Source organism: Spinacia oleracea, chromosome 6 (assembly GCF_020520425.1).
Source record: "Spinacia oleracea cultivar Varoflay chromosome 6, BTI_SOV_V1, whole genome shotgun sequence".
Classification (NCBI taxonomy): Eukaryota; Viridiplantae; Streptophyta; class Magnoliopsida; order Caryophyllales; family Amaranthaceae; genus Spinacia; species Spinacia oleracea.
Window position 1 is genome coordinate 132,000,306 of NC_079492.1, and position 14,293 is coordinate 132,014,598.

The 14,293-nt window shown below is 35.5% G+C and overlaps 2 protein-coding genes across 2 annotated transcripts; both read left to right on the forward strand.

The window, feature by feature from the left end:
• Window positions 1-1,874: 1,874 nt before the first annotated feature.
• LOC130463614 (uncharacterized) lies at window positions 1,875-9,263 on the forward strand. Its single transcript, XM_056832800.1, has 6 exons — window positions 1,875-2,012; window positions 2,098-2,373; window positions 4,183-5,571; window positions 5,699-6,017; window positions 6,121-7,415; window positions 7,529-9,263. Exons 1-6 carry the CDS (start codon window positions 1,907-1,909, stop codon window positions 8,839-8,841), a joined length of 4,698 nt encoding a protein of 1,565 aa, XP_056688778.1. The 5' UTR covers window positions 1,875-1,906; the 3' UTR covers window positions 8,842-9,263.
• Window positions 9,264-10,698: 1,435 nt separating this feature from the next.
• On the forward strand, window positions 10,699-12,720 carry LOC110786806 (DEK domain-containing chromatin-associated protein 4). Its single transcript, XM_021991388.2, has 2 exons — window positions 10,699-11,388; window positions 12,046-12,720. The coding sequence occupies exons 1-2, from the start codon at window positions 10,905-10,907 to the stop codon at window positions 12,570-12,572; spliced, it is 1,011 nt and encodes a 336-aa protein (XP_021847080.1). The 5' UTR covers window positions 10,699-10,904; the 3' UTR covers window positions 12,573-12,720.
• The last annotated feature ends 1,573 nt before the right edge of the window (window positions 12,721-14,293 follow it).

Genomic DNA, 14,293 nt, shown 5'->3' on the forward strand with positions numbered 1-14,293 from the left:
TTTTTATTATCTTTTAGTTACAATTATCACTTTCAATAATAGTAGACAGTTGTGTTGATCAAGTATTTTATGATTTAGATTTTCCTTATCTTTTAGTTACAATTATCACTATTTTCATTATCTTTTAAAGGATTTTATGATTTTTAATCCAATTTATCTTTTAGTTAAAGTTCCTTTTAGTAATCTATAACATTGCACATACTTATGATTAATGGAGTTATATGTGCTTTATCATATCTCAATTAATTATGAAATTGAAATCTTCATGTGATAGGCCGGACTTTGAGTCAAATAAGTTTAATTTATTTGAATCTATCAGTCTAATATAAGAAAGAAAAAAAAGATAATAAAAGTATAGGATTAAATAAATGAGTAGACCCGTGAAATCGTATTTGATTAGAAATTACTATTTACGTATAACTATTAAATTGATTATAATTATGTTTAACTATTTAATTGATTAGAAATTACGTATAACTATTTAATTGATTATAATTTATTGAACATAACTATTTGATCATAATATTTAACTATAAAGTGTAATTATTTAGTAAAAAATTGATTCTCCGTATAAAAGACACCGTTACATACATATATTATATAAATGATGTGATGTGTTGGACCATACCCGAAAACAGCATTTCATGCAAAAACAAATACTGTGATAAAGATCGCAAATCAAAGCTAAAACGGTACTTCAAAGTGAATTTAATAAGAACAACAATCATGTTCCATGGAGTGCGTCGAGGCGGATATCGGGCATGCAACAACAAACACATATCAACTAAAAGACAAATAGCTAAAAGACAAAAAAGGAAGTACCATTCATGTAAAAAAAGTACCATTCTGTAAAAAAAATACCATTCTGTAAAAAAAAGTACCATTTGTGTTTAGAAAAGTACCATTTAATTTTTTTTTTTGTCCTTTTTCCTATTTTGTCTTATGTTCTGATATGTATTTGCCCATACATATCAGATATGTATTTGTACTTCCTCTGTTCCATGCCACCTAAAACTTTGACTCTGAATCTCTTATTATAGATCAAAGAAATGTGCATGTGCAGTCAGCACACAGCTCATGTACCAAACATTAATCTATATCTAATTATTTTTTAAAGGTAATTATCTTACTCTAATTATTAGGACTAACCTTATAACATGGCGAATATATATAACATACTCCGTATGTAGGTAGATCTTTAGATAATAAACAAAAAGTTTGTAAATTCGTATATAGTATCTATCAGCATAATTAATTTTAGTCTTAGAATTGGAAAGTGATTAGGAGTCTAATAGAATTTTAATATACTAATACTTTTTGAAGGAGTTTATAATTAACATAGCATTATTATTATCTTTAAAACATTCCATACGAAAAAAATGTTCCAACGAAATTGGTTCATAATCTATCTCTCCATGTTTTATACTATAATGATAAGATAAATGTTTTAAAAGATGATAATTAAAATCTAATATAAAGTCTAATAAAAACAAAATATTATAAGAGTATAGGATTAAATAAACAAGTAGACCCGTGAAATCGTTTAACATTATAAAATATAAGTATTTGATTAGAAATTACTACGTATAAGATAAATTTTTTTAAAGATGATAATTAACATAGAATTATACTCTATATATATTACCCATAATGATAAGAAAAAAAGATGATAATTAACGTAGAATTATTATTATCTTTAAAACACTATTGGATTACAATTCTAATACCAATATATTAGTCCTAGAGTTTAAGTTGGTTTTGGATTTCCATACATTAGCAGTAGCATTAGATTATGATATTACGTACCTAAGTCAACTAGAAGTATTGGAATCAGCATGTACTATATATATCTCTTATCATAAGCATATTAGTCTTGACATACCAACGTAAAAAAACATAAAAAACTATGAATGAGGATTCAAGTGAAAAGGCTTTGCAAAGAGAAAGAAGACAAAGAAGACGGATGATAATTAATGGAAAAAGACAGCAACAACGACATGAACCAATTCCAGGTACTCGACCGTACAACTCGAATTTTAATGTTTTTAGCTCTGCGATTTGATTTTACATAATTTGCATGTTCTTTTTGTGCGGCAGAAATAACAAGGGAAGTGCACTCCAGTGAAAAGGGTTTACAAAGAGAACGAAGAAAAAGAAGACGGATAATAATCAATGAAGAAATAATAAGGGAAGTGCACTCCAGTGAAAAGGATTTACAAAGAGAACGAAGAAAAAGAAGACGGACAATAATCAATGAAGAAATAATAAGGGAAGTGCACTCCAGTGAAAAGGATTTACAAAGAGAACGAAGAAAAAGAAGACGGATAATAATCAATGAAAAAAGACAACGGAGACGAATTGAATCAATTTCAGGTACTCGATTGTAAACTCAACTAGAATTTTGTTTAACTGAATCAATAATATATACTTAGCCTTGCAGAAATTCCCATATAGTTTCATACATGTTTAGAAAATTAGGATTATTTGCCTAAATAGTGCTTTAAACGCAATGCAACTAAGCCATGGAAAGCACAACACAGAAGTTTATAATAAGGTCAAACAAATATTGCCTGTTTAAAATCCTGAAGTGTCTGAGTATTTAGAAGGAATTTCCATTATTCGCTGTGACCAGTTGACATCACCACCATGCGTAAAATCATATCAGTGGCAGTCAGAATGAAGCCAAATTGAATTTCAAAAAGAAAAAAGAGAAGAGCTATAAGTGGATAATTCAAGATAATGTAGTGACTTACTCTATCACAACATAAACACTGTCATCATCTTCATTATACTCCTCGATTGCAATAGCTGTTGTCATCTGCAAAAACAGGACAAGTATTCATGAGACCAAGTACACCACTTTACAAGGCCTTAATTAGTATTATTCTCAAAAGAACAAATTTTATAGTACCAAATAAAGGTAACTTAAACAATCATGATTGAATTGTAGAAATTAACAATAGTGGAGTATTCGTGCAATCGCTACAAAGTGAGAAATAATGATGACATAACCCTTCTCTCTGCTTTTACACAATTTTCTTCAGTCTAATTCCATGTAACAAGAAATTTATGAAGTGTGCTGCCTTATTTCAGTTGAGCATAGCCATGAGGTCACTCTGTAGAAATTCCCATATAGTTTTCATTTAAAAATTGTGCAAACTAAGCCATGGTAAGCACACCACCAGAAGTTTGTAATGAGCTCAAACAAATATTGCCTGTTTAAATTCCTGTATCTGAATAAATATTCACTTTCCGTCCCAAGCCATGAGACAGTAAAATTACCTGATAAAGACCCTCATGGTCAAGGACAAATTGTGTCCGCTTCAAATGACTGTGGGGGAGAATCAAAATTCCTTGAGGGTTTCTTTAGATAATATCATTACTGTGAAGCCACAAGCCCAAAGGGTTGCTGTAAACTCCATAACCCTCCCCATGCCGTTTTTCTTTCTTTAACAAGTAGCTTAGCAAAACACAGTACTAATTGCTCCCATCCCTAACCATCTCACTTTCCAGCTTTTTTTTGGTCATCTGTCTGTCTCTAAACAAGTGTTAGAAAGATTCTTGGTCTCGGCCCAAATCACATATCCTCCTTCCATGACATCTATATTTTTTCCCGAAGAGTCTTCTTTGTAGGCGTAGCTCTGTTTTGGAGGTTTCCAGTCTTCCGAAACCGTATTCCTGCTAATTGCAATGTCTTTCCTACTTGCAAGAGCCAATAACCTAATTTAACTGTAAAATCTCCATTCTTTGTGAGTCCCCGTTTTAAGCTGCTGTGTATCCTCACTGCTGTGTAAAATCATATTTGTGTTCCATGTATTTGATGCCGAAATTAATCTGCTACCAAATAGGTCTCTTCTGAAATGAAGGTTGATTATTCTCTTTGAAAGAAATTCTTCTATATTTTTTGTTTATTGTTGTGTTCCCTTCTGTTGCACTTTTGACTACACTTCTAGATATCCCACTTTAAGATAGCTGAAAAATAGATAACATAAACATGTTAATAAGCTACAAAACACAAAATTAATTTCAAAGAACTTAAGTCATTAAATCATATATAGCTGCCGGAGTCAGACAAATTTAACAGCCACCATCCAATCGCTTCAATAGCTTCAAATTCTTTTTCGTGTATATTTTCATGACTTTGCACTTATAATTTATATGCATGAGTTGATTAATGTGCAGGAACAGAAACTGATAACAAGTACAAGGATTTAGGCCCACCAGAGTATGAATGTCCATATTGCAGTGCACTAATGTGGTATGAAGAGAGGGTCAAAACAGCAAGCAAGAAAAACAGGACAGTCTTCAACATGTGTTGTCGAGAGGGTAAAGTAAAACTGCCAAAACTTAAAGAACCACCAGAGCCTTTGGCGAAGCTGCTGGATTACATTGGGGGCAGAGCTGCCGCAATATTTAGACAGCTTATTCGCATGTACAATGCATGTTTTGCATTTACTTCAATGGGGGCCAAGCTTGATGCTTCTGTAAACTCAACTCCCGGCCCATATGTTTTCAGAGTTAGTGGACAGAACCATCACCTAATAGGATCACTTCTCCCAGTTGATGACAATCAGCCAGCATTTGCTCAGCTATATGTATATGACAGTGCTAATGAAATTAGCATGAGAGAAAGAGCTATCTGCAAGCATGAAAAGAGCCCGGAATTGGATTCAGACTTAGTTTCCGAATTGAAAACAATGCTTGACAAAGTTAACCCCCTAGCCCGAACCTTTCGTAAGGCACAAGAGAGAATACAACAGTCAACGAAAACCACATGGTCCATCAGGCTGCTAGGTACAAGAGACAAAAAAAACAAGGCATATAACGCACCAACATCATCAGAGGTAGCCGCCCCCATAGTAGGAGATATTGGCCACAACACTTATGGAAGAGATGTAATAATTGAACACAAATCGGAGGGATTACAAAGAATCAGTGAGCTTCACCCAAGCTTCATGGCTCTACAGTACCCATTGCTTTTCCCATATGGTGAAGATAGCTACCATCTTGGGATAGTTTACAGCAACGAAAAAGGGTCAGGAAGAGCCAAAAGGGAATGTGTCACGATGAGGGAGTATTACGCATATAGGTTGCAGACAAGAAAAACTGAAGCACAAACTCTAATCCGAGGAGGGCGATTACTACAGCAATTTATAGTCGACTGCTACTGTGCAATTGAAGAAGAAAGGTTTTCTTTTATTCGTCACAACCAACCACAACTTAGGTGTGAAATTTACAACAACCTAAGAGATGCAATGGTAAATGGAGACACAACCGGGGCTGCAGTTGGAAAAAGAATAGTTCTGCCAGCATCATTCACAGGAGGTCCAAGATACATGTACCAAAACTATCAAGACGCTATGGCAATTTGTAGATGGTACGGAAGCCCGCATCTGTTCATAACATTCACTGCAAACCCAAAATGGCCAGAAGTAGAATCTATGTTAAGTAATATAGAAGGACAAAAGCCGGAAGATCGCCCCGATATCATGGCAAGAGTGTTTAAGCTCAAGCTAAAACAATTGATGAAGGTTCTTAAAGAAGACCATTACTTCGGAGTTGACGTGGCAGGTAAAAAAAACTATCACTTTTGGCAGTTAGACAAATTAACAACTATCACTTTTGGCAGTTAGATATATTAATTCAAAGTTAAAGTAGTTAAAAATAATTAACATCTATAACCTTTTATGCAATGCAGATGTTGCCACCGTGGAGTTCCAAAAGAGAGGTTTACCTCATGCACATATACTTCTATGGCTAGAAGGAAAGGGATTACAGCTCACGCCGGAATACATTGACAGTATCATACATGCAGAAATTCCGGACAAAGAAAGTAATCCTGAATTGTACGCTGCTGTATCACGCTATATGGTTCATGGACCATGCGGTAGTGCCAATCCAAAATGCCCATGCATGATCGATAAGAAGTGCAGCAAGAATTTTCCAAAGAATTTCAATCAAGAGACAACTATTGATAGCAACGGTCATCCAAAATACAGAAGAAGGGAAGACGGAAGGTACCAACACATGTATTTTCATGGCAATTATGTTTATTCAACCAATTAATTCAAGCATTGTTATATTCTTAATATAGATAATAAATAATTACTTTTGCACCAGGATCATTAAAAAAGGCGATCATCTTATGGACAATAGGTCAATAGTACCATACAATCCAGGCCTACTTATGATGTTTGACGCTCATATCAATGTGGAATGGTGCAACACAGCACGGGCAATCAAATACCTTTTTAAGTACATTTGCAAGGGACCAGATAGGACAACCATGATCATAACTGATGACCAAGCTGATGAAATAAAATCGTACCTTGATTGTAGATACATCTCAGCATGTGAGGCCGCATGGAGAATTTTTGAGTTTGAAATTCAGGAAAGAAGTCCTGCAGTCATACGCCTGCCTGTACACCTGGAAGGAGAACAAGCAGTTGTGATAAGAGACAGCGAAAATTTAAGCATGGTAGTTAACAAATCAGATGTAAATGAAACAATGCTCACAGAATGGATGAAAACAAATGCCATTGACGAGAATGCAAGGACCTTAACATATGCAGAATTTCCTACAAAATATGTGTGGACAGACATTGAACAGGTAGATGAACTAGGGAATAAAAAGAAGAAAAAGTCATGGGCAGCCCGAGAACAACGCAAGGCCATAGGGAGAATCGCATATGTTCACCCTACATCAGGGGAGAGGTACTACCTTCGCCTGCTTCTCAACATTGTCAGGGGCTCTTTAAGCTTTCAGCAAATTAGGACTGTTGTTGGACATTTGCACCCTACGTACAAGGAAGCATGCTATGTTTTAGGCCTACTAAACAACGACAAAGAGTGGCGCGACGCACTACAAGAAGCAAGTCAGTGGGCGATGCCATACCAACTAAGGGAACTTTTTGTCACACTACTTTTATTCTGCGAAGTAACTGATGTAAAGACACTATGGGAATGCAGCTTCAAGGACCTCTCAGAAGACATAGAGCGGAAGAAAAGGAGATTATTTAAACATCCAGAGCTCATACTTTCAGAAGATCAGATAAGGACATACACGCTATTGGAAATAGATAGGATCCTGGTGAAATTTGGAAAGTCCTTAGCAGATTTCAAAGAGATGCCACAACCTGATTTGACGGGAGTGGAGTCCATGGATAACAGGCTTATAGCAGAAGAAAGGCTCTATGACATCAAACAACTACAAGAAGATTGGTCAACAAGAATCAGGAGCTTGAACAAAGAGCAATTAGATGTTTATGATAGAGTAGTACAAGCTGTTGAAAAGGATACTGGGGAGATCTTTTTCCTGTATGGTCACGGAGGAACCGGGAAGACATTTTTGTACTGCACCATCTCAGCAAGGCTCAGGGCAGATCGGAAGATAGTTTTAAATGTTGCGTCATCGGGTAAGAGAAGGCAATAATTTAATATTCATCATTAATTTCCTGAAGTTAAACCTAAGAAAAAGGATAAACACAACTAACACAATATATTTCCACATCTTGGAATGTCATGTCAGGTATTGCTGCACTGCTTTTGCCCGGAGGAAGGACAGCTCACAGCCGGTTTGAAATACCGATAGACCTACTAGAGAATTCAACATGTAACATCAAGCGCAAAACACAGTTAGCAGAACTCCTCCAACATACATCATTGATTATATGGGACGAAGCACCCATGGACCACAGATTCACATTTGAAGCCCTTGATCGCACTATGAGAGATATAGTAGGATATAAGAAACCAGAGGCAGGAACTAAGTTATTTGGAGGAAAGGTTGTATTACTCGGAGGGGACTTTCGCCAAGTACTACCAATAGTGCCAAAAGGAGGCAGGCAAGATATCGTCCAAGCGTCTATAAACAGGTCCCACATATGGAATTCTTGCAACGTGTTTGTTCTTAAACAGAGTATGAGGGTACAAGAAGGGGAGGCCGAGACAGAGAATTACAAAAAGAATAAGAGGTTCAATGAGTGGCTACTAGAAATGGGTGATGGAAGGCTTGAAGTACGATCGGAGGACCATGAAGCTGAAGGCACGTGGATTGAAATACCGGATGAGTATATAGGTGACGTAGATATATCTGATCTACACGGGATTGTGGATACCATTTACCCAAATTTTGAGCAGAAAAGATGTCAAGAGCAATATTTAAGGGAGATGGCAATACTCACTCCTTTAAATGATACCGCAGACACCATAAACGAGTACATGATGGGTCTCTTACCCATGGAAGAAAAGACATACAAGAGCTGTGATGAAGTATGCTTATCTTCGACTGATGGCGAGCAACAGTTCACTGCATATCCCACTGAATATCTAAACAGTTTAAAGTTATCAGGCTTACCACACCACGAGCTGAAGCTGAAAGTAGGAATGCCGGTCATGCTTCTCAGGAATATCAACCCACCACAGGGGCTGTGTAACGGAACTCGCCTAATTATAACCCACCTCGGAAAGTTTGTAATCGAAGGAAGGATCATAACAGGATCGAAACAAGGTAACAAATATCTAATACCCAGAATTGTCATGACATCGACGGACACCAAAATACCATTCATCTTGAAAAGAAGACCGTACCCTTTAAAGCCTTGCTATGCCATGACTATAAACAAAAGCCAAGGTCAGTCTCTCTCACATGTAGGAGTTTACCTGCCAAAACCCGTTTTCAGCCATGGACAACTCTATGTGGCGGCATCAAGAACAACTTCCCCGGAGGGCCTTAAGTTCTTCATTGATGATTCCTTCCAAAAGTACAAAAGGCACACAAAGAACATCGTCTACAAGGAAGTATTTACAAACTTGCCAAGCATGTTTAAGGAAAACAATTGATGGATTCTTTTACTTGGATGTTATTAGATGTTTTACTCTCTTTTTAAACAAGTAGTAAAAAGTAGTTGCTTAAAAACTCTGTAGTTATTAATAATAAATTATGATTGAGATCAGTTACCAACGACCTACATTAAATCGAAAGAAAATAGCAAAACATATTTCATCAAAAAAACACTCAGACAAACAAACAAATCAACAAAGACAAACAAAGAACTAATCTAAGGATTTAATATAGAATCTGTGAAAGAAAGAAATCTCATCTAATATTGAGCCCAAACAAAATTTATTATCTTCTACACTAACCAGTAAATCTAACTCAGAAATCTCAATGTAATACATAGAAATTGGATGAAATTGCAAAAATTAGTGCAGCAATAGTGATAATTCCAAGAAATTGCTTATCAAAATGAAAATGAAGATAATTGATACGAAAAAGAAAGAGAGATTACCCGGAATATTGAGTAAAGGACGAAGAAGATAGTTGGGATTGATATGCAGGCGGATCCATGGCGTCGCCGACGATCTTGTGGTTGTTTTCCGATCTGATGAATACAAGTTCCAAATTCTTTTAATTTACCCAAAGTAAGCTAATTCTAATGAATGAGGGTGTCGGTGACAAAATTAGGGAGGAAGAATTAAATTGGATGTGATGACCCGTCATCATCACGTTTTTTCCCCTTTTGGACATAGGAAATTACCACTAATTATTACATTAATTGAGTATTTGGGTCTTGGGGTATTAGATGGCCATCATGTTATGACAAGTTCCACTTTACCGCTTATTACTACATTAATAGTTGGAAAGCAAAATAAAAAGGCCAGGTCAATGGGTCAAAGAAAATAATTACTCCCTCCATTTCTTTTTGTTTTTTACGTTTGGTGTTTTTCACGCGTTTTAACGAATAATTAATTTGCATTGAAATTCCTTAAGTTTTTTTTTATTTAAACAAGATAAATTACGTTTATTTATAATGTTTTCACTTTTATCAAAATTTTGATATTGGGAAATGAGAAAAATTTAATGTCTCAATTGAAAAGTGTGAGAGATTAAATGACCCAATGAATTTGATTGGTTAAATAATGATTGGACACAAATTTTGATAGAATACTAAGTTATTTATGTGATAATATAAAAGGAAATGTAAAGAACATTTTGAAATACCCAAAAAGGAAAACGTAAAAAACAAAAAGAGACGGAGGAAGTAGTAATTTTAATACATTTATTATAGATATACTCAAAATTATTGCAAAAAATATTAATTGATGAAATACAATAATATTAGAAAAACATAATAATAAAAAATCACAAATCAGTTATGCCGATAACTAAGAACAAAACACAAATAGTTTGCTTATAATGCAACATGCATGCGGAGCAATGGTGGGAGAGTAATTTATAATCTTTTTTGAAGGGAATTTAATTCCATCAACTAATGGATTATGATTCCACAACTTATATCGTATATAGTGGTAAATGACACAATCTCTAAAAATGCACTAAATAGAATATGAGGCGAAAAAATAAGGACAGTGTGAGTCTATACTTATACAAATTATATGTAATTATTGTGTTGAGATCACATGCATGACTAACTTGAGTTTTACCATTATCGAACTAATCATTTTATAACTCGATTTTTCTATCAGCGACTTATGCATAAACATTTTAAATATTGAGATACTATTTTAACTTTCTATATGTACTTTTTATTAAAAACCCATGCATACTATTTTAACTTTCTATTACATCTACAATTATCTATCTGTATACGATAATATAATAAGATAATTAAATATGTATTTTTCTTTACAAACCCGTGCATCGCACGGGCTTCAATACTAGTCTAGTGCATTTCTTAACTATTGGGGTTGCTCCAAAGCCTCCAATGAACTCCACCGAGTCTTAACCGAATGACTTGATTGTCACTTCGATGCCACTTACCTTGGGCAGTTGGGCTTAATTAGCAGTTAGCACGTCGTCCAGCAGAAACCTTCCTCCAGGTCGAGGCCATCTTCTACACGGAGTACTGGAGTAGAAGAGAGAAATAGACCAAAAACCAGCCATGGAGATCGAAGGTTCAGATGGCTCTAAATTACTGCTAAAGCCTGATTCAACCGCCATTTTTGGTAGAGGGAATGGATTTAATTCAAACGATTTAACAGTCTCTCGTCGTCATGTTTCGTTCGAATTCAATCCCTCATTCGACACCCAAACAGGCCCTAGGGTTTCATTTGAAGTCCTGGGTAAAAACCCAATTTGGGTTTACAATAAACAGCAAGATAATGGGAATATGAAAGTTTTCAAGAGATTTCAAAGGGGTCAATTGGGTATAGATGATATGTTCTGTGTTTCTCCTAACACCCCAATTTGGTTTACTCTCAAGAAGGTTGACGAGGGTTTTGAGGAGAGAGAAACTAAATGTGAGGAAACGAAGGGAAGAATTAATGCTGATTTGAGTGAAAGTTTGGAAACTGATTCTGGGTTTGAAGGAATTGATGATTTTGGGTTGGATTCTGTTGATGTTGCCAATATTAACCCAGTTCAAGGTTTGCTTTATTTCTTCAATCCATTTTTCTCATTAATTTTGTAATTTCAGTTTACCCTTTTTTTTTTCATCATGGTTTTTGCATTATTGGCAACATCAATAATTGTTGTTTTCTTGTAGTTGGTTTCGTGGGAGACAATGTGAATTTGTAAATTTGATTGTGAGTGCTGAAGGCTGATGATGAATTTCTGATTTTAGATAATGTAGGATTGTTCTAGGGCTTAATTGTATTTCTCCTGTTGAACAGGTTTGGTAAAGTGTTCAAAGTTGATTTGCTTTTGCAATTTGCAAAATTAGGGAGGTTGGTTTATGAAAGCATTGTGATGTACTGTAGTTTCATTGTTGTCTTAAAGATTGTTTCTTATGAATTTTTGTATAGTCGCCACTCGCGAAGATAATGGATAATTAAGAAGTAGCTCATACTAGAAGTCTAGAATGCTAGTCTTCTGAGAAGTTGAGAGCTCCAACTGATAATGAAGTAGCCGCATCTATCATTGTTAAATTTGTGCTAATTTGGCAATGTTATGCCGAAGTTCTAGGATGGATTTGTTTGCTTCACTAGGGACTAGGGAGTTGGGACTGCTCTGCTCTGTGATGTGTGGTTTATGAAAAATCAATTTAAATAGCTCTCATTTGCTTCTTTTTCTTCGAAATGCAGAGTTTGGGTTTCTTGTGATTGGACATGAATTTGATCAGTATCCGAAGCAAATGATCCGTGATATCAAGAAATGGGATTGGTTCCTTGATGATCCTAAGAAGGGAGATACTGACGACGATGAGGATTCCGAGAAGAAAGGAACTAGGAGTGGGGGGAAAAGGAAGAAAGGGAATAGACGAGGTGATGGTGATGGTGATGTAGATGAGGAGTGGAGTGCTGAGAGCGAAGACGAGGAACCAACTACAAAAGCAAGGAAGGTTCAAAGACCAAAGTATGATACACGATCAAAAGACAATGCTGTACGCCAAAAAGGGACAACAGATAGGAAATCTTCTGCCAAAACAAGCAGGAGGGAAGAAGAGGAGGATGAATCTGAAGACGAGGAGGATGAATCTGAAGACGAGGAGGATGAAACCTTAGGAGGCTTTATTGTAACTGATGACGACGAGGCTGTAGAAGAAGAAGAAGATGAAAATGATGAAATAGATGAAGAGGAAGAATTTGTGGAAGATGAAGTAGAAGACTAATGGCACTTTTACATACTCGATACTAGATAGTTTAAGCTTAATGTTGCATAAAATCAGCTGTACATTGTCTTTTTTGTGCGTTGTATAAAATGTATGAATGTATCACCAGTTTTTTGTAGTATGAATTGTCTTCTTTCTTTGACTCTAACCATAGGGTGTGCTACTCGTACAACATTCCCCATCCTCTTTCAGATTTATTTAGAAAGATGAACATAATCATCTCTAAGTTCAGATTATATAATCATGCCTTCTGTTCTTAATAACTCCAAAACAACATCAATTATATAATCATGCCTTGTTGCTACCTTAATAGCATCCAACATTCAACGAAGGCTCACAAGAGTTGCAGCACGCATTAGTCTACTAAGGAACCAAATACTATCGTACATATAGTTAATAGTTATTGTTGGTATTCCCTCTTGTAAGCAAGCACGAGCTGCATGTTTAACCATGCACATGCATTATGAAGCTTCTAGAAACAACTCTAACTACTTTCCCTACAAACAAGGAAGGTTGTTAGAAGGTTGTTAGGTTTGTTAGATGATGATCAATGCTGATCATCCTTGTAATATTAGTCAGCTTTGTATATTGATGCTGAAGTGTACAAATAGAAGCTCCTGATTAGCTAGTACACCTCATTGGTGTTAGTTTAGATTCGTGTATATATAGCATACATTGTAAACATTTTGCCTAATTATTCATTCAAGCAATAATACTCTACTTTCAGAATTCTCTCTCAATTTCTTCTAACAGATTTTCATCCAACAATGGTGAAATCTGACATGGTATCAGAGCAAGATCTTTAGATCCTGCTGAGTTTTTCATTCTGATTACTTGATCAACTGATCAAGTCATTGTCTCAAACTAAATCATCAGTTTTCTTCGATTTCTGTTTAGGAATTCTTCCTGATTTTCTGTAGAAATTCTATCTAGAAATTTTTCAAAATGCCTGATGATCAGGATTCTTCTCTTAATCCAAACTCTGCCTATTACCTCAGCAACAATGATCTTAATACCTCGAAATTGGTTAACATAGTATTTGATGGCAAATGCTTCAATGACTGGAAAAGGTCTATGGTGATTGCTTTATCTGCTAGGAACAAGTTGTGTTTTGTTGATGGAACTATGAATCAGCCAGCTGTTGGATCAATAAACTTTAGAATTTGGAACAGGTGCAACGATTTGGTAATATCCTGGATGCTAGGATCTCTTGAGGTTTCAATTGCAAGGAGTGTGCTATACTTGAAAACTGCTAGAGAAATCTGGTTGGATCTTGAGGAAAGATTTTGTCAATCTTCTGGTCCACAGTTGTTCACAATACAACAGAAACTTTGTGATCTGAATCAAGAAGATGATGAGCAAATTTCAAGTTTCTTTACCAAGATCAAGCTTCTTTGGGACCACCTTGATGGCCTTGATCCACTTCCATCATGTGTTTGTACTGGTTGCAGCTGCACATTAACTCAAAAACTTTTGAAATCTCAACAGGATCAGAGGTTAATACAATTTCTGATGAAGTTGAATCAGAAATATGATCATTCAAAGAGCACTATTCTTATGATGTCTCCATTGCCAACAATTTCAAAGGCATATGGACTACTCCTGCAAGAAGAGCAGCAGAAAGAAGTCAACAGCAACAGGACTCATAATATGGAATCAACTGTGTTTACTGCAAGCAAGTTTACTGACAATAGACCATATAAATCTACCTATGCTTCTAA